Source organism: Protopterus annectens, chromosome 8.part0 (assembly GCF_019279795.1).
Source record: "Protopterus annectens isolate FY-2018-M chromosome 8.part0, PAN1.0, whole genome shotgun sequence".
Lineage (NCBI taxonomy): Eukaryota > Metazoa > Chordata > Ceratodontiformes > Protopteridae > Protopterus > Protopterus annectens.
In genome coordinates this window covers 1364177811-1364204182 of record NC_056741.1, presented here as the reverse complement: position 1 = coordinate 1364204182, position 26372 = coordinate 1364177811, and the positions used below count along the sequence as shown (strand labels likewise).

Sequence of the window (26372 nt, the reverse complement as noted above, 5' to 3'; positions counted from 1 at the left end):
GTTTACTAAATCAAACCACCAATATCCTTGGGTTTTATCCAGGTCCACGGAACCAATGAGAAAGGAATCTACATACTCTGAACATGCACAAACAGCTCAAGTACTATCTTCACATAGCTAAGTCCTTTAGAAAAGTTGATCAGCTGTTTATTTCTTATGATGGGACTAAGAATGGACAACCCCTGTTAAAACAAACTGTTGTTATGTAGCTGTCCTTAGTTATTGTCTTTTCTTATCCCGACTATGATAACTGAGTTCTAAGCAGTGTGACCCTTGGTATCTTTAATGGCTTATTGGAAAGGGGTGGACGCTAGAAGTATTCTAGAGGCAGCAGTTGGTCCTGTGTAGTACTTTTACAAAGCAATGCAACCTGGATTCCTTGCTTTGCTAAGGCCGTTCTCCAGGGGCTCTTGGATCCTTATCCTTCTTCCTCCCTGGTTGGGTTGGCTTTGGAAATCAGCCCATATAGACATAAGGCTACTACAGCAGTCAGAATGAAGAAAATAGTATAATTATGTAAGTGCACTCACCATGACAGAAGATGTTTAAACTCCTCACTGCTGCAGTTGCTGCATCCACCCACTAGCCCCCTACTTCTTGTATAGTTAGTTGTTGGGATATAAAGTTCTTGATTACTATTTATATCTTTTCAATATTCGGGATGTGTACATTCTTCTATCTGTATGGACAAGAAAGTCCTGAAGATTTCTTCACTCTGACAGCAGATTTCCTGCTAGATGACTGTCCAGTCAGCAGTAAGAATGAAGCTGTGGGAGGGAGTTAGAGCTTTGTGAAGTTTCTCAATTGTTGTATCTTAAGCAGGATTTACCCTTGTAGCCAAAATGATACTACAGCATTGAATTCAGAAATGCACTGTTATGGTAAGCGTAACTGACACAACTGTGCTATTCCAGTTTTCAGGCAAGTTGTCATGCAGCTTCAAATACGTTGGTATTGAAGAGGCACTATTGAGAGCTAGAATGACAAGCTGCAGCAGTGAACTTCACGGTTCAGTAGTCAGTTAAGATAAATACAAAAAACAAATGTACTGTGTTCACGGGCAAGATGCAGGACATGCTAATCTAAATTATTTAATTTTTGCATGGAGTTACTGCAGCAAGACTCTCTTCAATTTTTGAAATGTAAAATAATACTTTTCCTTTAAGGTTTCATTTTAGAAATCAGAAAGTGAAAGCTTATCTTTGCAAATAACTTTGACACAGATGTGATAAATTTTGGGAAGGAATAAGCAGTAGTCTTACAGAATCAGCTTCAGAAGTTCATAGTGAAAAAAAATGCTTCCTATGCCAAATATACCTTAATATATGACCAACATGTAGTATATGTGCACAGTTAAGTGCACACTTTGTCAGTAATAGCAAAATGAAGAGGTGAGAAGGATAATGTACAAGCTGTCAGAAGCTGTATTCAGCAACTGAAGTCTTGGTTGTCATGTGGCACTTGCTCTTTATTGCTAACACCCTCTCAAATGTACACCTACTGCATTGTTACTGTGTGCAAATGTATGCTTGCAATTTCTTGCTTAATTTAGATATTGGATTTGTAACATATCTTACAGGTGGATGGGCATATTCATGTCCCCTGCACTTCATTTTGAAGACAAATTCAGTGATTTCATTGTATAGGTTACCTTTGGAGTGCATGGCAAAGTTAAACCTAAGCAAGTTATAGTTTCTTATGTAGTCTATAGTAAGATATATAGTCTATAGAACAGGTGACACCGTCACCTTTGATGATGGAAGATCAAAAGACTGTTGATTGTATTTCTACACTAGTTGCTTTGATTAATTTCCCATTACTGATACTGCCTTTTAACATGAAGTTGAGGCTGCACATCTGAGTGTTGAATTAGAACAACGGATGGCTAGAGTTTTGCAGAGCTGCTTCCTCAACAAGTTCACAGTTCACCCTTCACTTTTGAGTTATTGAAGGGTGAAATTAGCTAACTGCCTTGAGTTCAATATGCCAAGCATAGCAACCTCTCTAGCTTAATCCTTTGTAGTTCAGTCTATACTAGGCAGGAAAACAAGCTGCTGTACATTTGGGAAAAAGACATACCGTAATGAAGTCTACTATGGATGAGTAATAGTCTGTTTTCTGGGACAATTTTTTGTTTTTCTATTACCCGCAATTCATTTTCATGTTGTAGAGAGCCAGAGCACATCCCAACACTCACTAGTTACAAGGCAAGAGAAACCAGTCCTGAACAGAGTCCAAGCTCATCAAAAAATATTGACACATGCTCACACACAGCATACACACATCTGCAAGCAATGTGAAGTTTTCCCACGGGGTATGTCTTACAGATAAGGGAGGAAACCTGAACAAAAGCTCATGCAGACACTGCACATAAGGCATTCCAAATGAGAACTGAATTGTAGACTCAAGCATGGTGAAGCAGTAAAGCCAAGCACTGTACTGCCATTTTTGAGACATTTTCATGTAATACGTTTTATTACCTGTGCAGCCTTGGTAGTTTTGGCTACCTTGTGGGGAAAGTAATCACTGTGTTTGCATTTAATTCCTCATGAAGCCTTCTTGCATAGTACAAGATGGTTTGCAATCCACCTGCCTTGTGATATGCATTGATTGTACAGACTGTGTTATGTGAAATACATGTATATGCCTGCTGTGCCCTTTTTTTCTCGCTGCATTCTGTATATCTTTCCTTAAATTCTCAGCTTGGTTGTGCTGTATATCTTTCCTTAAACTCCTGGTAATGCACATGTTTTTTATTTCTTTTCAGTGCAAAGATTTTTCAGAAGACAAAATGCAGCATCTGCAATCATGCTCTGGAAATCCCATCAGTTCACTTTCTTTGTGGACACTCCTTTCACCAGCACTGCTTTGAAAGTTATTCTGAGAATGACTCAGAGTGTCCCACCTGTATGCCAGAGAATCGCAAAGTTATGGATATGATCAGAGTGCAGGAACAGAAACGAGACTTGCATGACCAGTTTCAACATCAGGTAAGTATGCACTGTATACCAAATTCTTAGTTTGATACTGAGAAGTCAATTTGGTGTCCACTTCTATCACCTGCTACAAGAAAGGAGATACCATCTGAGGGATGGGGTTCATAACCTTAATTTTGTAAACATTAAAATGAAGATAAGAATCTAGTTCAGTTTTAGTTATAACAGACAGACTAGACGGTAGTATGCTCATTCTCCTGACTTCTGGATATGCTGTTTCTACTGCAGAAACAGTTGCTTATTTATTTTTTTTCATCTTATTATAAAGGTTGTGTAATGTCTGTCCCTTAAATTTTTGACTTGACAAATTATAGTGTTATTTTCATTTACTAGTAGAGTTAGAATAAAGGTCCATATTCTAAGTTCAGATGTCTGACCAGGATTGGAGGGGCTACCACTGTTTTATTAAGTTCAATTGAGGTATTTGAGGAGCTACTCTGATATCTTACTGAATGTATTTTTTGTAAATATGGCAAGATTTTATGGACTGTCAAGTCACCTTTTGAACTTAATAGGCCTTTGTGTATATGTAGCTTTCTTTGGAGGAATACCCACCTTGCCCTGAATTTAGTACTGTTTTACCGTTGTTGAGCATCGCATGTCCTACATTACAAGGAGGACGATGAAGCTCTGTTTACTTCACTGAAACTTCATCTGAGAATCTCTACTGTTTCTGTCATTATGTGATATCGACCCTGCCATTGTTGCAGGTCTGCGAGAAGGAGCTAGAGTCTGTTTTCTTAAAGGATAATCTGAGATCCAAGAGTAGACTTTCAAAACTATCTAGGAAGCTTAGGACTTTTGTCAAGCCATGAAAAGGATCGGCAAGGTTCTTTGCCTTCCCTGAACATAAAACCTTGGCAATTCCTCCAACCTTATAGGTAGTGGATGATGTCATTTGGGGCATATTCCTGTGGACTGACTGCATCCTCCTGTCCCCTCAAAACCTGACCATTTTTACAGCGTATTGGATTTCATAAATATCTTTTTAGTAGTGTCAGACCCTGAAGTGGTCTCCTCAAGGTTCAAGAGAGCAAAATGCAGCACTTCTAAGAATACTTTGATCAATAACAAGGAAGGTAGCACCCTTGACATGTTTGAGGAAAAAGTCTATGCCTTGACTCCACTGGCCATAAGAGCTTTAAATTGCCAGTTCCATATGGTTAAATCTAAAGAATCCCTCCTAAAGCAAATAAAATGGAAGCTGGGAGAAATAGAGGACAAAGCTGTCCAAAATGAGCTGCTAGAGTTTTACAGCACCCGTTACCAGGTTGCTAAATACTCTTTACACTGTGACGTTCATGATGTAGAAGCATCAGAAAGGCCAGCTGTTTCAGGGTCATTCATCAAGAAACATGCATAGCTGAAATCCTTGATGCCCCCTTAGACAAGGATTTCCTCTTTGACTCAAGGTTCAAAGCCTTTTTAAAAGACTGGAGGAGAAGGCTAAGGCTATACAAACTATAAAAGACTTTTCTGCAGGTTCTGCCTCTGAGGTTCAGTAAAAGTTACTCTTCTAAGTCATAGCCCTTTCCTGTTTTCCAATCAAAACCCAAAAGCAGAAAGACCAGAAGGGATAAGCTGCAAAGATGACGACAAGCTAAATCCAGAACTAAGCCTAGCAATTCCCAGCCTCTGGGATCCAGCAAGGAGTAGCTGTGACATAGAAAAATAGTTTCCTGATCCCTCTCACCAAACTCCCATCCCACCCAGCCTCTTTACAAAGCTAAGAGGCAGACTGTCCCTCTTCCTAAATCAGTGGCAGACCATCACTCAAGACAGTTAGGTCCTATAAAATATCAGGACTGGATACAAAATACAATTTGCTTCCCTACCAAAGAGACAGCTCAGAGATAATCAGCTTTGATAAATGACCTTATAGCACAAAGATTTATAGAACCAGTCATCTCAAAAGAGTTAGGAATAAGTTATTACTCCTGCTTGTTTTTGATTCCAAGAAAAGAAGGGTCCTGGAGACCCATTTTAGGCCTCTCAAGGTTAAAAAAACCCAAATTCAGAATAATATACAGATACAACTTCTCACAATCTCTCCCATTGCAATCATAGTCACCTTGAACTGAAAGGATTCTTACTTCCACTTCCCCATAGCGAAGAAGCAAAGGAGATACTTTTGTTTCAGAGTGGGTGGGTCCCACTACCAGTATTGTGCTTTGGCTTGTGTACTGCTCCCAGAGTCTCCACCAAATGTCTGGCTCCATTAATTGCTTTTTACAGGAGCAAGCACAAACATTGTGGAAGATCTGATCTTAGCTGTGCCACTAACCGTGGCATGCCTGTCTGACTTGGGGTTGTCTGTCAGTTTCAGAAGTCCAACTTCATGCCTACACAGGCTAGTGTTACTAAGGACTCTCTCTTGGATACCAAAAGTCAAATGGCCTTCATCCTTCAGGATAAAATTCTTTCCCTGTCACAGTACAAGTTGATTCAGGAAAAATCTTTTATGGCCAATAAGTTGTTGAGAGTATTGGATTCATGACCTCCTGCATCCTAATGATATCCTTAGCTACACATGACAAAAATACAGTGATACTTGAAAAGCTTGTTATGGCAGCACCAGCACCTCTCGAACTTCATGCTCATGCTACTTCCACCTGCCTGTTATTTTCCCTAACCCACAGAACAAAGGAGGAGTCCTGCATGTGAAATGGTAACTCGGGTTTTACTTTCACAAAACTAATAGTTTCTATAAATCTGGCCAGTTGTTTGTAGCCTTTGCAAGTATTCATTGATGCACAACTCTCTCTAAAAAAGAATGTTTGGAGAGTTCATGTAGTAGTTGGTCCCGATAATCTGTTGCTTGTGTCCCCTCCTTCCTTCATCTTTCCTGTTCAGAATGACCCACTTCACATCTTCTGGACATGATCTTGTGCACCTGTATTATATTAAACCCTTGTTTGGAGTTTTTAGAGTTTTCTCATTACTTGTTGGTTGTAAGTTAATTCATAACTTTCATATATTCTGCCTTTTTCCTACCTCCCATAATCTTTAAATATAACTTTTTTCTTGTACTTTTTTGGCTACCATTTTTTGGTACCCTTACCAGTACCGTTGACAGTATTTCTTCTTTACTCTTCAGAGTATTTTTGCCTACTATTGATGGTAGTTTTCTCCTTTCCTCCCTTTTTCTATTTAAAATAAGTAAATATATTTCTATAATTACAGTTATTAAAATCTTTTTACTACATAGTTTCTTAGTGATATATTGGTGTTGCAATGTCGTGGTGTTTTATTATGGCTGACAAGGCAACGGGATTAAAAAAATGCATTACATGTGGGCATAAGCTTCCCAACTCTGATGCCCACAGGGAATGCGTGTGTACTGCCCAAGTCCCACTCACCTCAGAGAATTATAAGATATGTTATGGCTTTAATGGATCTGAGAAACAAGTTGGTTTTAAGAGGTCTTCTTCCATCTATCTCTCCTTCCTCAGTCTCTGAGGCAAAAAGCATAACAAAGGCAGATCTAAGTCTATGCCAAAGAACAAGAAGTCCCATAAGAGGTTTCCTGTTCGTCAGCTCCTCAAGTGCATAAGAAGTCAGACCCGTCTGTCTCAGATCTGACTGGTCTGAATTCCAGGTCCATTTCCTACTGCTTCTGTCAGATCCAGTTTCATTTAGGCTCCCTACTTTCCTGGAGGGATCTCCACGAAAACAGACAGAGGCAAGAACTCTGTCCACTGTGCCATCTCTTAGGTCTTCCAGAAGCCTTTCAGAAGCCGATGTGGAAAGGATAATGAGGAAATTCCTCAGAGTACAGATTCAGATGGGGGTTCTCCCGGCTCTGACTCCCACAGGGTCTATGAGCCATCCTTTGCACTTTCCCCTTGGTATCTCCTTCTGTGATCTGATCCACTGTTTTAGAGCCCTCGGATCCAAGATCTCTAAGGGTGGTTTAATCAGATCCAAAAACTATCTGTTCTTCGACTCTGGTGATCCCTTGAGCTGACCAGCACGGAGCATTTCAGAGCTGAAAGACACTCAGAGCTGAAGCATCAGTGACAGATCCGGGAGGGCTGGAGTCACCTCCAAAGCTGTCAAAGCAGTCTCTTCCCTCAGAGCCTCTGCACTGGATAGCTCAGGACAGACTATCTCCTCGGGTGGAATGCTGGTGTGGCTGCAGGAGCCAGCAGTTTGAGAGATTCCGGCTTCAGTACCATCAACTTCTATGTCCTCTGGGCATTCTGCCTTTGAGGTTATGGAGAGGGCTTTCTCCTGGACTAAACAAGAGTCATTCCTGCCCCACTGAGATCAGGCAACCTTGCCTCATCCAGTGGTCTGCTTTGAGCTTTGTCCATACTTTCCATTGGGACAGCCAGCCCAAACTAATCTCCAACAGGTCTGTCAGGACGTCGTCATCTCTTCTGATACTTCCCCAGACCACTCCACTGAGGAAGTCCCTCAGAAGAGAACGTGTAAGAGGAGGCACATAGATTCCTCCCAGGGATCTGTCACAGAGGACACCAGCTTTGATGAAGAGGAGGGGTCTCCCAGATCACCACCAGAAGATGTCTCCTTTGGAGACATCCTGGTGCTTCTGAAGCAAAAAGGTGGTTGGTTTTCTAAACCCCCCCCCCCCGGAGGAATCGGTGTTCCTGAAGGCTTTCGTGTCTAGCCCATCTACTTTTTGGGTGACACCCCCCGGCTGATAAGCTCATTGATCTGGTCTCTCAAGTGTGGAAGGAGCTGGATACTGTAGAGTCAATACAGAAAAGATCAGACAAAATTTTTGATTCCCCCTCCCCTCGAAGACCACTAACACTGGAGCAAGGGAGTCCCAGTCAATACTATGGTTGTGGCTCCTGCCACAAAGAAGGACAGAAGAACTGTGTTCTGCCAGTTTTATCCCCTTAACAGAGATTCAAGGGCTTTGGACAGGTTTGGGAAGGGTATGTACATTTCAGCTACCTTTGCCTTCAGTTCTCTGAATTACTTGGTGCATTTTTCGAGATTACAGAGAGATCTGACCGAAGAGCTTGCCAAATTGTTTTTTGGGTCCATGTCCTCTGAGGATGGAAACAGAGTCACCTTGCAACTGGCCACCCTCCAATCCATCTCGAAAGCATCCATGAGGTTGATCTTCCATGCTGTGGAATGTACCTCACGGGCTGCGGGTTCAAGCTTAGCCATCAGGAGACGTGCCTGGATGTGCATATGTGATTTTGTGGAGCCCTTTAAGTCTTAGTTCATCACTGCACCCTTTGATGGATCTTTTCTGTTTGACCCCCAGGTTAAAGGCACACTATGGAGATGTGGACAAGAGGGAAAGACCCCGTCTGCCATTGATGTTCATTTTTCATTTCCTCAAAGCCCTTCTGTAGGAATCAGCAATCGCTGGGTCCTTTTCAAGATTCATGCAGAGATAGTTCCCCCAGGGGAAGAAGGGGATTCGAATGGAAGATGCCACCCTCACGGCAGAGGTGGCCTCAGAAACAGGGATTCCTTCTCAGATTAAGCCCTTTCAGCACTCCTGAAAAAAGCTTGACTGTTCCCCTCTGGAAGCAGTTGGGGGACATTTGTCTCTGCACCAGAGAGTCTGGCTATCCATTACAAAAGATTCATGGATGCAGAAAATCATATCAAGAGGTTATACCATACCATTTTCTCTAGCTCCTCCCACCAATGTGAAGAAAATCCCCAATGTTCCACCTGGTTAGGTGATGGTAGGGATCCGAATGGAGAGATAAGTCAGCAAGTAAAGGGGAGTAGTATGCTGAAACTGAATTTATCCTCAAGACTTGGTGAGTTCCTTCGCAAGGTGAACCGTTTTTAACTAAATCTCACCAAGACAACACATATATAGACTGTATTTATATAGCATATATCATGGACAGAAGTAGGTTAAAAATTAAAAAAAGATAGTTAAGTGCACAAGACCCAGGATAAAAAAAGTGCCCAATTCTGGTAGGCACACTGGTGCCAGAACTGGAAAAGATGACAATATAGAATCCTCAAAATACAGAAACATTCCTACAACGGGGTCAGGCCGGGGGAGGATGGGGCCCCCCCTGTTGTAGAAGGAAGTTGTAGTCCGCAAAAATCAAGGTATACAAAATGATTGAGAGAAATTAGAGGAAAGAAAAATACTTCCACAAGAAAAACTGTCAGAAGCTTCAAATAAAAATGTGTATTCATTAATACAACCAATTTGTGAAAAACAGTGTATAGATCAAGAAATTTTGAACTGTTTGGAAAAAGAAGCATCTGAGGAAGTACGAAAATATAAACCACAAAACCTAGAGGTTTTTGAAAAGTATAAAAATGAAATATGGACATGGGAAAGAAAGAGAAATTTGATATGGTATAATATTTATGCAAAGGAGAAAGCAAAATTAATCATTATAAAGAAGGCAGCCTCAAAGATATTCAAAGAGAAATACAGGCAAAGGCATCCAGATATGGAAATTTTCACAATAAAAAAACAGAGGGATTAATAAAGTAGAAGTTAAAAAATAGAAGTTGAAGTTATGGAATGCCTGCGAAGTGAAGGATTTGGTGTAGATCATCTAACACAAGTTACCTTACAGCATGATGGAGTGAGTCCCCAAAGTAAGGAGAAGCAGGAAGATGAGGAGACATCTGAAGAGGAAATATGGACTTAGGAAAGAAAGAGATTTAATATGGTGTAATAGTTATGCAAAGGAGAAAGCAAAACTAACCAATACAAAAAGAGCAGCACCAAAGATATTTGAATTCAAGTACAGGCAAAGGAATCTGGACATGGAAAACAAAAAATAAGAAGACAAAGAGGAAAAGTAGAAAATGAGATTAGTAATGGAGAAGTTAAAGAAATAGAGACTGAGGTTATGGAGTACCTGCGAAGTGAAGGATCCAGTATAGACTATCAATTTCAGAAAGCACCGCAACAGGATAGAGCAACGGATATCCAAATTAAGGGGAAACCAGTGGAGCAGGAAGCAGTTGGTCAGGTGCCATAGGGAAGATATTTTGGAGCCTTCCACAGGAAACCAGTGTAAACGTTCATTTGAAGTTGGACAGCAAAGGAAGGAACAGGAAACTGTGGAAACTATGATAAAGTCAGTGTTTAGGAGTGATAGGCTAGTGAGTTCCCATATGACAGAGTAATGGATGGCACAGGATGAAATTGAAGAGAATGTGCCACAGGAAGATGCTTTAGAACTTTCTATAGAATGCCCACAGGAAATGGAAAACAAAAAATGTGCCCTCAGTTTAGAAGAAAATGAGTTAAAAGAAGAGTTGCTTCACTTAATAGACATAGCTAGACATATTAAGATTAATGAAAGAAATAGACTGCAGAAGGTCAATAAAACCCAAAAAGTCAGAAGTTTGATAAAACAAATGAACACAGTAATTAGGACTGTCCATAGATAAACATGCGATATAACAGAAGTAAACAGGATATATTACTGTACAGCTAAATTAATAACCAATAAAGTTCTACCACAAGAACATAGGCTAGAGTGAGGTAAAGGAAGGAGTGAAATAGAATACCATCATGGAAGTATCGAATAGAGAAAACTATAAAGCAATTAAGACAAGAAGTGTCACTGTTAGAAGACTATAGAAGAGGGAATAGATCAACAAAAATACTAAGAAAGCTAGACATGATAAAAGCAATGTGCAGTATTAGAAAAGACCAGGGTCTATCATGCACTATTGCAAATAAGAAGATACTCAGATAAATATAAAGAAAAAGTACAAAATAAGCAATTTATTGATGACCCAAAATAGTTTTATAGAGAATTGGAAAACAAGATAAAAGGAATTTATCTTTAGGAAAAGATCCTATAGAACATAACAAAGATGCTAAATGGATAGAAGATGTAAAAGAAAGAATAAGAAGTTAAAAGGTACATGATATGAAAAGGGATGAAGTAACTGCCAGAGAGATTGAAACAAAATTAAGAAAAGCTTCTAATTGGAAAACCCCAGGCCCAGATGCAGTACCTAACGTTTGGTTAAAAGTATTAACATCTTTGCCCAAAGATTTAGCTTTGAGAACTATTTATATGCGCACCCCAAACAGACACCTACCTGGCTAACAGCAGGAAAAACAATGCTCCTACTTGAGTGAACCTGCAAGCAACCCTAAAAATTATAGTCCGATAACTTGCCTTCCGACTAATTATAAACTGTACATGGGAAATGATGCCGACCGAGTTTATAGTCATTTAGAAGAAAACTCAATTGTGTCAGTAGTCTTATAGAACAAAGGATCATTTGTTTTTAAATAAAGTCATAGTGCAGAACTGTAAAAAGGGGAAGAATCTAAATATGGCATGGATTGACTACAAAAAAGCATTTGATAGTATCCCACATTAGTAGATAAAAGAGTGCTTAAAAATGTGTAAGATACACCCTACACTGATCCGACTACATTACAGTGACCATGAAGCAGTGGCAGACCACTTTGCAATTAAGCCATGATAAAGGACAAATTATTATCCCAGGGATAAAAATTCAAAGGGGGGATATTCCAGGGTGAGACTCTGTCACTATTGCTATTCTGCCTTGCCCTTAACCCATTAAGCTGTGTACTTAACAGCTTAGGCCATGGCTCCTAGAAAACAATAAATTGTAACTATTTCCCATCTTCTCTTTGTCGATGATTTAAAACTGTATAGCTCATCAGATGAGGAACTGAAAGAACAACTGCAAGTTGTCAAAAACTTTTTCAGATAATATAAGAATGTCATTTGGTCTTGATAAATGTGCAAAAGCAACCTTTAAAGCAGGAAAACTGCAGCACCAGGAAATCAGTCTGGGACAAGAATGTGATATAAAAGAACTTGAGCAAGAGGGAGTATATAAATATTTGGGAATTGATGAAGGGTCAACAGTAAAACATGAAAAATTTGTGAATAAAACTTAGTAAGGAATACTTTAGAAGACTTAAGTTGATCCTGAAAACAGCATTGACATCTAGGAACAAAATCCAAGCTATAAACCAAATTGTTCTTCCTGTCGTAACTTACAGTTTTGGAGTGATTGACTGGCCCTAAAACATGTTGGATAGATTAGATAGGAAAACATAAAGTATTCTTCATGCTCACCAAATGATTTATAAAAACCATTGCATACCAGGATTATATATTCCACATTCTGAAGGCGGGACAGGCCTCCTTGACATTGATTACATGTATAGATCTGCAATCATGGGACTCCACACATATCTGCTGACCTCATAAGACCCAAACATAGTGAAAGTTTTGAAACACGAGGAGAATAAATCTGAGATGACTTATTTGCTTAATCTAGCAGAAGCATATCAGCGTCAAGCAGGAATGGAAATCAAACCAGAAGTAGATAAAAATCAGGCAGCAACTGAATGTGCCAAAAAAAACAAAAGAAAGAATATAAGGTGAAGGACCAGATGAGAACGCAAGAAATGTGGAAAATTCATAAATATAGTTGCAAGTATAGAAAACTTCAGAAGAACCTCATGTTGATCAGGAACGAATGCAGGAATGGTTAAGGAGAAGTCAATTTAAACTGAGAGATGAAAGGTTAATATTGGAGGCCCAAGGTAGTGGGCTTGCTTACACGTTGGTTTACAAAGTCCATTGAACATGTGGGAGAAACAGACAAATGTAGGTTATGCAAAACTGAATTGGAAACAGTTGCACATCTTGTTGCTGGTTGTGACACACTAATGGCAGAGGGAGTGTATACTGAAAGGCATAATCATGTGGAAAGATTGTTGCACTGAGGATTGTGCAAACATTATGGTATACTGAAGTGGCTGAAAAACACTGGAAACATAAGCCACAAAGCATCATGATGTTTACATCACATGGGATCATCCATTACCAAATGTTCAAAAGATAGATGCTAGAAAAATGGCTATAGTGGTCCATGAAAAGAAGACAAAAATAGCATTGACCATTGAAATCGCCACACCCAGTGACTACAGTGTCTTGTGTACAGAGAGATAGACAAAATCATAAAAATATCAGGATTTGCAGACAGAAACAAGAGCAGTGCAGAAGAAAGATACCCAGACAGTCCCAATAGCAGTAGGAGCAATGGGTCTTATAAAAAATCATCTACAATCGTATTTAGATATGTTAACAATACATGTAACTCTGTACGAATTGCAGGAGTCATTACTGGGCCCATTGCGGGTGCTGCAGTGCACTTCTGGCTGACATCAAAGATTAAAACAGTACTAATCTCATGAACTTTAATCGTACTTTGACTTAGGAATGGGTCCATTCCTGTCATGGTATTAAAAACCCAAAAGATTTGGAGAAATTAAAAAAAGTGCAGAGAATCATATCCAGAGGTTACACCATACCAATTTCTCTAGCCCCTCCCACCAATGTGAAGAAAATACCTGATGTTCCACCTAGTTAGAGGGAAGCAGCATCTCTAGAAATAAAGCTACTAGAAAAAGTGTCATCCAGGAGGTCTCCCCAGACCAGAGGGGGTCCATAACTTACTCAGGATTCTTCTTGGTGCCAAAAAAAAGACAAGGGACTTGAGAGCAAATTAAATCAGTTTGTACAGTATTCAAAGTTTTGGAAGGGCATGGTTCAGTCCATTTTGTTTCTGCTGCAAAATGTCTATTGGATGTGCTCGATAGATCTTCAAGATGTGTACTATCACATCAAAATGAACAGGTGCTCCAGAAGATATCTGCACTTCTGGCTGGGAGACAGTCATTACCAATTCTAATGCACTGCCCTTTGGTCTTACCACAACCCCTAGGGTGTTCACCAAATGCATGGCAGTGGTAGCAGCTCACTTGAGACTACTAGGATTCCAGATGTTTCCATATCTCAACAATGACTCCTAACTGCCCCATCCAGGGATCGACTTCTACAGGAAAGGAATTACTTGCTCCAGTTGTGCATTTATCTGGGAATCGCAATCAATTACAGCAAATCTCAGCTCACACCTACACCGAGTCTGGAGTTCATATGTTCTCTTCTGGGCCCAGTCAGTCAGATAACCTCACTTCCCTCTACTCGAACATATGCACTGAGGTTCCAAGTCAAGAAAGTGATTCATAGTTCCTCTCTTTCAGCCGGATTAATATTACAAGCTCTGGGATTCATTTCAGTAGCTATCACCCTCATTCCTCTGGCCCGGTTCCATATGCGGATACTTTAATGGACTCTCTTGACTCATTGGTCCATTCGTGAATAGCCATTAACCACTCCAGTCAAGATCACACGAGTGCAAAAGATATTTTTTTAGTGGGTTCATTCAAACCAACTGTGTGAAGGCTGTCCATTTGTTCTTCCTCTCCCCAAAGACACAGTGACCGCAGACACCTCCCAGTTGTGGGAGGGTTACTACTTGGGAGGGACAGTCCAAGGTATGTGGTCCCCTGAAGAGGCCAATATGCATTTCAAGTCATGGAGATGAGAGCAGTCCTCCTAGCATTGCAGGCCTTTCAAGACTTTCTCCCGTGTGGGACAATTACCATACAGATCATAGAATTATAGGCGGTTACTAGGCTAATGACCCTAGGACCCTTACAAGCCTAGCCAAGTTCAACCCTTGTTCAACAAGAATGTCTGTTTGAAGCAGACACTAATATCAGCACCTATTGCCCCTGTCCAAGAGAGATACAGGTGGAACCGCTAAGGTGATTTTTCAGCTACCCATCCAATCGCTGAATTATGCTTAAGTAGTGTCAACAAGGGGCTGTGTTTAACATGAATTGGAAGCCTGTTCCAAAGAAAAAGTAACCTCTGGGAGACAAATGTGTCCCTCCAGCAGGTTCTGTTGATGTCGCTTGCCAGGTTAAGGTCCTTAGAGCAAGTGACTCATGTGTCATTAGACTTGCAAATATGCAGCATTTCCATTAAGGCAGGGTCCGAGATTTATATGCAAGGCACAAGTTGCCTCTGAGTAGTCTATGCAATACAGAGAACAGTGACATGTGTTTCAGTCTGTCCACATGTGGCAGGTGCTGAAGACCCTGAATTTTCTTCATAAGGAACCTTTGTGGTCTCTCCAATTGCTGCAGATGCTTGGAAAGTACATACCAAAGGGGGCATCGTACTGTATTATTGGCCTGATGAAGGAGGAGTACAGGGGAGTTATAACCTCCTTTTTTCTGGAGGCAGTGCCCTTACTTGTGAGATGAGCAATGCAGAATGCTCTTCTTACCACTGTGGAGACATGGTGATCAAAGGCAAGGTTGCTCTTGACTTGTGTGCCGAGGTGTCTCACAACAGACAGCGTGCTTTAGGGTATTGTTGTCGATGTGGTAGTTTGTGGGCACATTACCCTTGCCGAATGGGATGATAAACTTGATGCAGAAAAATGCATTAAGACTATGACTTTGGCACCAATCATTGGTCTGCACAAGTCCCTCTTGCAAGGTGTTGACATAATTTGGGGACTCATTGACCATTCCCAGTTTGCAGTCGTCAGTAAATTTTGTCAGCTGCAGACCTTTATATTTTGCTTGGACTTCAGAGAAGTAGATTCTGAACACTACGAGTCCCAGAACCGATCCCTGTGGAACACAACTGGTTACAGGTCTGCTGGAACAGGTGGAGTCCCCTATTTTGACTGTATGAGTTGTGTTGGTGAGCCAGCTAGCAACCCACTTGACAGTGTAAGGGTTGATATCTAACTGGGTGAATTTATTAATGATGCCTGTATGGGGAATTGTGTCAAAGGCCTTGGCTAAGTCCAGGTAGGCTGTATGTACAGATTTACCCTCTTCTAGGGCTTTGATAACTGTCTCAAAGAAGTCCACCAAGTTTAACAAAAGTGATCTCCCCTTGACACAGCCAAACTGGGTGTGATCAAGCATTTGGAGATTTCCTATATCTTTGTTGATGAGGTCCATGATGATTTCTTCCATGGCCTTACAGATAAGGCTGGTCAAGCTAATGGGTCTGCGGTTCCTGAGGTCAGTGGATGCACCCCTTTGTACAAAGGGATGACGGTAGCTGTTTTCCATTTCATAGGGATGAAACCAGTGCTAAGGCTGTGATTGAAAAGAGTACCCAGGGGCATTAATTCCTGTTTTAATTCATGTAGAACACAGCCTGGAATGTTATCTGGTCCCTTAAAGGCTGTGTTTTTGGCCTTGGAGAGGGTGCTTAAGACCTGCTCCCTAGAGATGTTAGGTAGTGAACAAATGGTAGTGATGCTTTGGGGTATGAGTGGCAGGGACAGGGGAGTGTAGTTTTTACTGAACCTGTCCGCTAGCAGGTTTGCTATATCCACACGTTCTGTATATATAGTGCCATTAACTACAAGTTCTGTGCAAATCTGGGACTTAACTGTCAGGTTTTGGATGTAACTAAAGAATGCCTTATGGTTGTCCTTAGTTTGGGAAGCCAAATTAGATTCATAGTTGGCTTTGGAGGGTTTTACAAGAAGTTTTATTTGTTTGTTTAATTGAAGAAGGAGAGTTACCAGTTTTGAGACCGTTCCTTCCTACTCTTAGACAGCAGTTTATTCCTGTTATTGTGTAGCCTGTTAGTGGCAGATGTCCACCAGGCAGATTTGTTCTTTGATGATCTTACTTTGGTCTCATCAGGTATGGCAGAGTCCATACATTTGTACAGATGTTCGTAGAGCACTGGTGTATAACCCAGCATGTGTGTCTGTTCCTTCTGTGGGGGGAGGGGCTATGAGGCTAGTTATGACGTCTCTTAAGAGGTTGTAATTGGCCTTAGAGAAGTTTTTTAGTCTAGTTGCTACTAAGGTAGGGGGGTCTGGTGTTATAGTTACTTCCATCAAGATTGATTTGTGGTCAGATCTCACCAGGGAGGGCTGCACACTGGGGTGCAGCATCGGTCCCCCATGTTGGTGAGCACCAGATCCAGGATATTTGAGCCCCTTGTGAGGGTGTCAACCAAGCTGATCCAGGGCATTAGAAGTAACAAAAAATCAAGGAACCTTTGAGCAAGTGAGTTGGAACATGTATAATTTACCCAGTCAGTGGTTGGGTAATTAAAGTCGCCCAAAACCAGAGTATTCAGTTGTATCTTGAGTGACTCTAGTAGATCCAGTAGGCTGAGTGGATGTCCTGATTCATGGAGGGGGTTGTTTAGCTGACAATGACTTGAAGAGGGCACCTGGAGTAAGTCTAGGGAATTGTGCTGCATAACCAGTCTACAGGTATATTTATCTTTAATGAATAGTGATGCACCACCTCCATTAGTTTTCACGCCTTCGGTTTGTGGTCTGAACATGTGGAAGGAAATGTAACCCAGTATGGCTGGGGTACTCTCTGCAACTTTAAGCCAGGTCTCTGTGACTGCACAAATGTCAGCATCTTCCAGGGTGCGGACTAATTCCAGTAAGAGCAGTTTCAGGTTTAAACTCCTAGCATTTAGCAGCATAACCTTAAGTTTGTTTTTAGAGGGTATTTTTATGTCAGGAATTTTGTTCTTGTGATATTGCCTAAAAAAGGCACTGTGGGGGTGGCAAGAGCCTTGGCCAGTAACCAAAATCCCAGGGGTGATTTGAAGACCATCTCTGGCAAAGCATCAATTCTGTTAGCTATATCATCCTAGGCTGACAGGTACTGGATCCCCTTAGAATCACACCAGAAACGTAGCCAGTTGTTGAAGTCAGTCATTTTTTATTTGTATTGTGGCACCATCCTAGGTAAAGGTAAAATGCTGCTTAAGGCTAGGGACATACTTGTCTGAGACACACAATCATGTCTCTCTTCATATAGTCCAGTGAGGTACGTCTCTAGTCGTTCATGGCAATATGGACTATGACAGAGTCATAACAGCACTTGTTGAGAGACTTGAATACATGGGTGATGTGGCGGATCCAAGCACCTGTCAGACAACTGATTGTGAGCTTTTCCTTATCCAACCTGGTGAGGGGGACATCTGTGTGTCTCACAATGGAGTTGCCAATAAGTAAGATGTTTGGTTTTGTGTTATGCCTTAGGGGCTTGTCTGGTGAGACACAGGTGTGTGTGAGATATTGTGTGTTACTATGTTCTGCAGTGGATGTGTTATGTGATGTGTGCTTGTGTTTGGGAGGTCTCTGGCGCTTTGGTAGGCATTTAGTAAGGACCTCCACTTAAGTACGCCTATGTGCTATTGGTTCGGTTGTTGTAGGAGGTGAGATGTGCATGCTGACAACCTGTTTAGTGTCAGATGTACTGACTGGTGAGTGAGACAGCTGGATTCTAGATTCATAATATGGTTGCATCTCTTACAAGTTGAGTTTGTGTAAACTAGAATAAGTGGGTTGTCATTGTGTATGAGGCAATTGCTACACTACCTTAGGATGCCTAAGTCGACGAGGCTGGTTGGAGGAAATGTTGGAAATTGTCCGTCCTTGATGCTATGAAATGTTAATGTGGTCAGAAATGGGTGGAGAACAGGAGGGACCAGGTAAGGCAGTTAGAAGGGGGACCGAGTAATGAAGGTATAGGAGCGAGACTTGAGTTGGTACTTCAGAAGTTATGCTAAATGTTTCACCTAACTAGGATGCACTAACACACAAAACCTCAGATGGAGAATAAGCAGTGTACTAAGGAAAAAAACAACAATCAAGAAGTGTGTGTCTATAACTGCCATTGGTAGGCATCTCTACACGGCAGTGAGTAATGCACAAACAAGAGTCTTTTAATTAAACCAAGAACAAGGAAATCAAAAGCAACTAACGAGTGCAGAAGCTGTAACTGAGCCCTGCTACAGTAACCTCCAATCAGATTAGTCCAGACTGTACTTCTCCTGTCACAGGGATACAGAGGGACCGCTCCAAAAAAGATTTCCTGTAATTTAGTGCTCATTCCATACAGACCGACCAGATTCAACAGGTCTGAATCTAGTCTATGCTACAGTACACAGAAGTGCAAAATCTGACAAAAACAACCTGTAAATTAGTTAAAATGCAGCCAACAAACTTGATATACAGTAGTTTACTATAATGCAGTCAGAAAAGTGCAGTATACAGTTTAAAATGCTTAGCATATTGAGTCAAACCACACAGATGCTTCCAATCAATGTGTAGAGCTGAGGCAGGATGCCAAAGTCTTGGGAGCTGTGCTGTGACAAGCACACACCAGTGCAATCTTGTGTCTTTTATTTAAACCAAGAACAAGGAAATCAAAAGAAACTAATCAGTGCTGAAGCTCTAACTGAGCCCTGCTACAGTAACCTCCAATTGGATAAGTCCAGACTGTACTTCTCCTGCCATGAGGGTACAGAGGGGCCACTCCAAGAAAAGATTTCCTGTAATTTAGTGTTCAGTCCATACGAACAGACCAGATTCAGCAGGTCTGAATCTAGTCCATGCTATAGTACACAAAAGTGCAAAATCAGACAAAAGCATCTTGCAAATGAGTTAAAATGCAGCCAGAATACTTGATATACAGTAGTTTACTATAATGCAGTCAGAAAAGTGCAGTAAACAGTTTAAAAAGCTTAACGTTTTGAATCAAACCACACAGATGCTTCCAGTCATTGTGTAGAGCTGATGCAGGTTGCCAAACTCTTGGGAGTTGTACTGAGACAATACATCAGTGGACAGTATGTCAGTGGTGTAGTACATCAACAAACAGGGGGAACCAGATCTTATCCTTTTTGTCGAGAAGCTATGAGAGTGTGGCAATGTGCAATCTCTTCCAGTCGCTTTTTAATGGCAACGTATATTACAGAGAAATCCAGCATGATTGCAGACAAACTAAGCAGGTCTGTTTTGATGCCTCACAATTGGTGTCTCAATTTCAAAGTGGCGGAGAGAATTTTCCATTGATGGGGCCAGCCATGCTGTGACCTGTTCTCTTCTCCCGTGTACAAGTGTGGCAGGTTCTTTGCCCTGATCCCTCCAGTGGGGGAGTCACTGAGGGATGCTGTAGTCCACGATTGACCCTCCGGCCACCTTTGTGCTTACCCATCATTACTTGCCATTCCCAAATTCCTACAGAAAGCATTCCAGTTGAAGAGCAAAGTTATCCTCATTGCACCCTTTTGGCGTAGTCAGATTTGGTTCCCTTTACTCTGCCCACGCCTTCTCCATCCGGATGGATACTGGATCCCACTCCAGACCTGTCATCCAACAGGTATAACTCATCCAGATTTAACAGGCCTTGAACTGACCACATGGTTTCTTCAATTTCGTTAATTGCTAGACAGTCCAGGTTCTTCTCTCCGGTACTTTGTATTGTGTTAAGTTCTCAAAAAGCTTCTACTAGAAGGGTTTACAAAAGTAAATGGGAGAGATTTGTTTTCTGGGCCCTTAGCAAGGACCTCGTCACTTTCAGCACCTGTGGCATCTGTTCTTGAAGTTTTAGCTTCAATTTTTCAATGAAGGTGGTAGTTTCTCAACTATTAAAGTACAATTGAATACCATTTCTAATTTCTACCTGGGTGAAAATAATTTTACCTTAGCTGCTTCTAAACTTTGAAAAGCCTTTTTCAAAGGAACCTTTTTACTTAGACCCCCCTTTAAAGGCTCCTACTCTTCCTGGGATTCAACTATCATGCTTCAGGCTTTGACACAAGCTCCCTTTGAACCTTCAGCCAAAGCAGAACTAAAATTTTTGTTCTGGAAATTTTTTTATGATTGCTATACCCTCAGCTAGACAAGTGACCGAACTTCAGACTCTGTCTTCTAATCCACCATACCTTTCCTTTCACAAAGATAGGGTATCCTTGTGAATAAATCCATCTTTCTTGCCAAAGGTAGCTTCTAAGTCCAACATAAACCAGGTCATTAATCTGCCACATTTCTTTCCTAACTTTTCAAATGAGAGAATATATGCTCCTCCTTTTGGATGTGCATAGGCAACTTTGCTATTATCTTTACAGAACCAATGTCAGGAAAGCTGACCAACTATTTGTTTCATTTTCTCCTAAAAGATTGGACAAAACTGTTTCTAAAGCTACATTGGCCAAGAGATTTAACTGTCTGTATTTCTTTTGTTTATGATAAAAAAGGTCTATCTTTGCCCAAGCCTCCTAGGGCTCATTCCACAAAGTGTATGGCAGTTTCTTTAGCCTTTTTGTCAAGGGCTTCTGTAGATGACATTTGTGCAGCCGCAGCTTGGACTAGTTCTCACACCTTTATTACTTATTAGAAATTAGATTTAATTTCCAGGAACAGAGCGGCCTTTGGCTCTGCAGTACTCCACAGTATCCTTCCATTAGGGCCTCCCAAGGTTACAGTAGCTATGGACTCTGTCCCATCAGTTGAGGAATGAATGAATGAAAAGGACATCATCAGATAAAGTTTTGTACTCAGTGTAACATTCCATCTGTATTGTAGATTTTCATTCTTTGTATACTTCCTGCCCACCTACCCACTTCCTTTGCTTCTGGAAAGATCGATTTTTTTTTTTTTTTTTTTTACAAAGTACAAAAACAAGAGCAGCTACAGCATATATTAGGTTTGTACATTCAACGAGTATTCTATTTGAATTTGAGGGCAAAAAGTATTGGAAAATCTGAGAAGTTGCTTACTTCTTATATGAAAAGCTGCCAGTGCGTGTATGGTACCAACAAATTTCCCCTGATGGCTGCTTATTTTGGGTTACCTTTGTTGTACCTGGCATTGGAAGGTCATATTGCTGGCACACCTGCTGTCTGTTATGAAAACGTGTCTGCCTGCACAAAGTAAAGCACTGCTGGTGATTGCCTGCTGGGTGAGGAATATTCTTTTTGTCAGCGATAGAGTTGCTTTCTGTTACCTGCTCTATTTTGTTTTCTGTTTTAAGAAATCTGCTTGGCCTGGTGTTTTTGCTCTATGTGAGAGGTGGACACTTAAATGATCTAGACTTCATATTTCACATTTTTTTTCCCACTGGTTAAATTGTCTCTTGAGTGATGCTTAAATACTCAGTGAAATTCTGAGTCTTTGAAAAGATTTCAGGCCTGCATAAACTAAAACACTGGTGGTGATTCCCAATGTTTCCCACCCACCATCCACTTTGGTGATCTGCTTTTTAAACCTGGTGATTTTAAGCTGCCCACTCCTATTGTAAATTGGGCTTAATAAGCTCCTGTCTTTCTACACTGCTGTTGATATCCTGAATTATTTGAAAAAGTGCATTTTGCCTCCCCTTGTCTGTTCTACTTGATCTGACTCATTATCTAGGTAGCAGATGGATAAAGTAGTGTATTTATGCACTCTAGCAAACACTTGTTTTCTTCAAAAGAGGTCAGTGGATTTTCCATCTAGTGCCTTGTCCGTTTAGCTTGGGGAAACGCTTGAGATTTCTGAATGCAATTTTATTGGCTGGAGGCTTATTAATCAGCTTATCTCATTTTTAGTGCCTTTATAAATTCTGTACAAATAAATGGCTGTAGGGTCATTTATTCTAAGTGAAGTACTTTTATTAAATAATCACACTTTTATAAGCTGTTTAAAGTACACTGCTGTATCTATATCTTTAAGTTTGTGTGTGGTAGCATTTTGTACTGCTTTCATTTGTTTTTAGTAACATTTCACTCCAGAAACTCCTTTACTGTTCTTTTACATTAAGAGGACTAGGATTATTCATCTAGTGACAGTAAGTATTTACCTGGTCTATCTGAGCTGGGAAACGCACAAAAGGTATCTTAAGTATTTTTTGCACTTCTCTGCACTTGATTCGCACTGTTCTGAGACCTAGATAGCATAGACTAGATTCAGACCTGCTGAATCTAGCCTGTTATTGATACACTTGAGCACTAAACCAGCTGTTTTACATTAAGAAGGGCTCCCTAGTACCCTTGTGGCAGAAGAGTGTGGAGCCTGCCTTGTGTAAGCTGGGGATTGCTGGCGGACAATCTATTGTGTGCATCCTATTGGTAGATTAGCTTAAAAGTGTATTTAAGCCTTGCATTTGAGCATTGCAGCACAACATGCAAACAAGAGTTAGCAGTGCCCCGTATAGATGCAAATGCCTCGAAACTTATTTTTTCTCTAGACATCTGTCAATAAAACCCTCCCAAGCTTCCATACTGCACTACAGGAGCACTGAGCAACATTGCCACACTTATCATCCATAGCCTTCAATAGAACAAGCACCTTTGTTAGTCCTAGCACAAAAACTGGTCGAAGTAGCCCACTCTCTTCCCTGACAGTACATACGATAAAAAAACGGCTGTAATGGATGGGCAGTTTCCCATCATTTCACCAGCCAGCCTGATTGATATGGACATCCTGAGGTAAATGTAGTAATTGCCTTGTGTACAGGGCTGATGTTAGTATTTTGGGGGCCCTTGGAACTTCCGGTGTATCATCCTGTCACTGCCACCCCTCCTAAGCAACCATCTGATGTTGTTAATCTTCTTTCCATTCATCACTGATGGGTTCGGTTCCAAGCCCTCGGAACAGAGTCGGCCTATTACCAAGCTTGCGCCAGCCAAAATAACTCTCAAGGTAAGTCTCTACCCATAATGCCCTTCTCCCTATTACCTCAGATCTTGTTTGCTGCATTTCAGCCGAGCTCTAGCTAAGTGAAATCTTTTTTGATATTTGTGTAAAAAATTTTGGATATCTTCATATTTTACCAAACCTTTAGTATTGCTAGTGTTGTTTCTTCTGTCTACCTTATTCTTTCCACTGTACCTGTTGTTACCATTGGTAAACCTCAAGTACCATTGTTGGTATGGCTTTTTCCCTTACCCTTGTGGTATTTCTTCAATACCATAGCTGGTATTGTTTCTCCTGTTTAACCTGTTAGCTTTTATCTTTATTCAGGTGTTTCCCTTCCTTCTCTTCATACAGTGTATTGTTATATTGGTGATTTGTTTGTGATTTTCTGAATAGAGTCGACCTCATTATAGTTGGATTCACGCAGTTGGCTGTGGTGTCTTTTTCTACCAAGATGGCGGATAAGAAGGGTACTTCAGGCTTTAAGCATTGTACTTCTTGTAAGTCAAGTTACCTAACAGTGATTCTCGTGATGGTTGTGTATACTATTTGGGAGTGGCCCACCTTTCGGTGCAGCCTCCATGTGATATTTGTCAGAGCTTCAGCCAACACACTCTTAATGAGCGCAAAAATAAACTTATTCTGAAGAGGTTACTGAAGTCTTCCTTCTCAGAGGCCATTTCTGCGATGTACGTCTCAACCCCTCCTTCTAAGGACAAAAAGAGATCCCATTCTCTTCCTTCTTCACCATTGGGTGATCAGAGCAAGCCTGGGAAATCTAAGGTCCCCAAGTTATCGTCGGAGCATAAATCTGCCTCTTCGGCTCCGCCTTCCTCAGCTCTGACCATGTCGAAACCTTTGATAGATGCCTGTTTTGGTACCGGTCCTGCCTCCGGCAACGATCATAGACCTTACTACACCTATTTCGACTTCGGCACTTGTAGATACTTAGGCTCAGGACACACCTTCGACTACGCCTTCAGTTTCCATTTTGGAACCGACCGTTTCAGATTTGAGTCCCACCATGGCACAGAGCGTTGTACCGACCTCACTGGATCTGACCTCTTTGCTTTTAGTCTCAAAACTAGAGACTTTGGGGCCAGCAGACCTTGCACCATGGACCGGATGCTCCCCCTCCATAGACCCATTTCTGGGCCAAGCGTATAGCCCATTTGTCGAATGTCCTGACTCTCCATCTGAAATATCCACTAGCTCCACCAGGAGTCTTTCGGAACATGACATGGTGCGTCTTGTGGACCAGCTGTTGGTAGCCAGGGGGATTCCCTCACTTTCTCAGGCCCATCCACCTGCTGGACTTGGGATGCCTTATCCACAGACTCCATCTTACACTCCTCCTTCAACCATCTCAATTCCAAAGCCTTCTGCTCCGACATCCTTCTTGGAACCAATCACCTCTGTGCCTACGGTGCATCTCACAATGGCTCCGAGTTTGTCCCTTTGGTCTTTGGTTCCCGCTGAACCGGTCATTCCTCAATCTGGGGATTGGGGGACAGGTGCATCAGCCCAGGGTACGGTGCCGGCTCTTTCCTCAGTTTCTTCCTTGGCGCCAATGGCTGCGTCCACGCCAATCCTGCTTGAGGCTCCATCCATGGGGCTGGGTCCATCGGAGCGGGGTGTGACCTCGGTCCCGAGGTTGTCTTTCTCGGTTCCAGGCTCCCATCCCTCTTTGGGCGGGCCTGCCTTCTGCACAATGGAGAGGGCTCTTGCTTCTGGCAGCACTCCTTTGATGTCGGAACCCCAGTTTTCATCCCCTAAGCTACAGCTGTCACAGACCACCCCTGGGACATCGGGCAGAGAAGCCGCAGGACACCCCTGTTCAGGGTACCCACTCTTCCGAGTCCTCCTCAGAGACCCCCACTGAGGAGCCCCCTCGAAAGAAGACATGCAAGAGGAAGCAAGTGGACTCGCCTGAGGAGTCCTTAACGGAAGACATGGATTATGATGATAGTGAAGGGTCCCCACAGTCACCTCCTGATGATGTCTCCTTCAGAGACATCCTGGAGATGTTAAAGCAGAGAGGTGAATGGAAGTCCTCCAACTTTCATCTGAGGAGTCCATGTTCCTGCAGGCTTTTCGTGCCCAGCCTTCTACCTCTTGGGTGACCCCACCTGCTGACAAGCTCGTTGTGCAGCAAGCGTGGAAGAACCCTGATTCCATTGAGGTGATCCCCCGGAGACCAGACAAAATTCTTTCCCCTCTCAAGGAGAACCCGCACTGGTCCAAAGGGTTACCAGTTGATCCTATGGTGGTGGTGGCCACAAAAAAATGACTTGACTGAGGAAAGTCCCACTGTCCACCCACCCAACAGGGAGTCCTGGGCGGTGGACAGACTTGGGAAGCGTGCTTTTGCCTCAGGGACCTTTGCTATATGATCCCTGAATTATTTGGCACATTTTACAAGGCTCCAGAGGGACTTGATCTCCGAACTCTCTGGGACGCTTGCAGGACAGTTGTCTGACGAGGTCAGGGACAAAGTGGCCTCGCAGCTCGCAACCCTGAAATCAGTATCCAACTCGTCCATGAGGTTGCTCTCTCTCACGCGACTGAAGGGGCAGCTAGAGCAGCGGGTTTGGGCATTATGAGTCGTCATGCCTGGATGCACATTTGTGACCTCGCGGATCCCTTCAAGTCTTCCTTTCTGAATGCTCCCATCGAAGCTTCGTCCCTTTTTGGCTGCAAAATGAAGGACACACTAGCCAGGTGCGAGCAAGATGGAAAAACCCTGCCTGCCATAGGCCTACGGTTTTCCAACCCTCAATGTACCTTCTCCAGGAATCAGGAGGAGTGGGAAAATGTGGCATAAGAAATCTCAGGGTACCTTCCGTGCCGCACGTGGTGATGATACTCCCAGAGGCAGAGGGGGTAACAATTCTGGAAGATGCCCCTATAGAAACAGAGGGGGTCCTCACAACCAAGGCTCCAGGGACTCCTCCTCTGGATAGCCTTATCAGCTCTCCTGAGGGGTGACCCAATTGCTTACCTCTGGAAGTAGTCAGGGGTCAGTTTTCTCTGTACCGAGCTGCCTGGCAATTTATCACCATCAATCGT

At 42.0% G+C, this 26372-nt stretch overlaps 1 protein-coding gene across 1 annotated transcript in view; it reads left to right on the top strand.

Moving 5' to 3' along the window:
- VPS11 (VPS11 core subunit of CORVET and HOPS complexes) overlaps positions 1-26372 on the top strand; it is a 620327-nt gene that overhangs the window by 574158 nt on the left and 19797 nt on the right. Inside the window, exon 15 of the mRNA XM_044080942.1 lies at positions 2768-2990. Within this exon, the coding sequence (XP_043936877.1) occupies positions 2768-2990 (223 nt within the window). The remainder of the gene's footprint in view (positions 1-2767; positions 2991-26372) is intronic.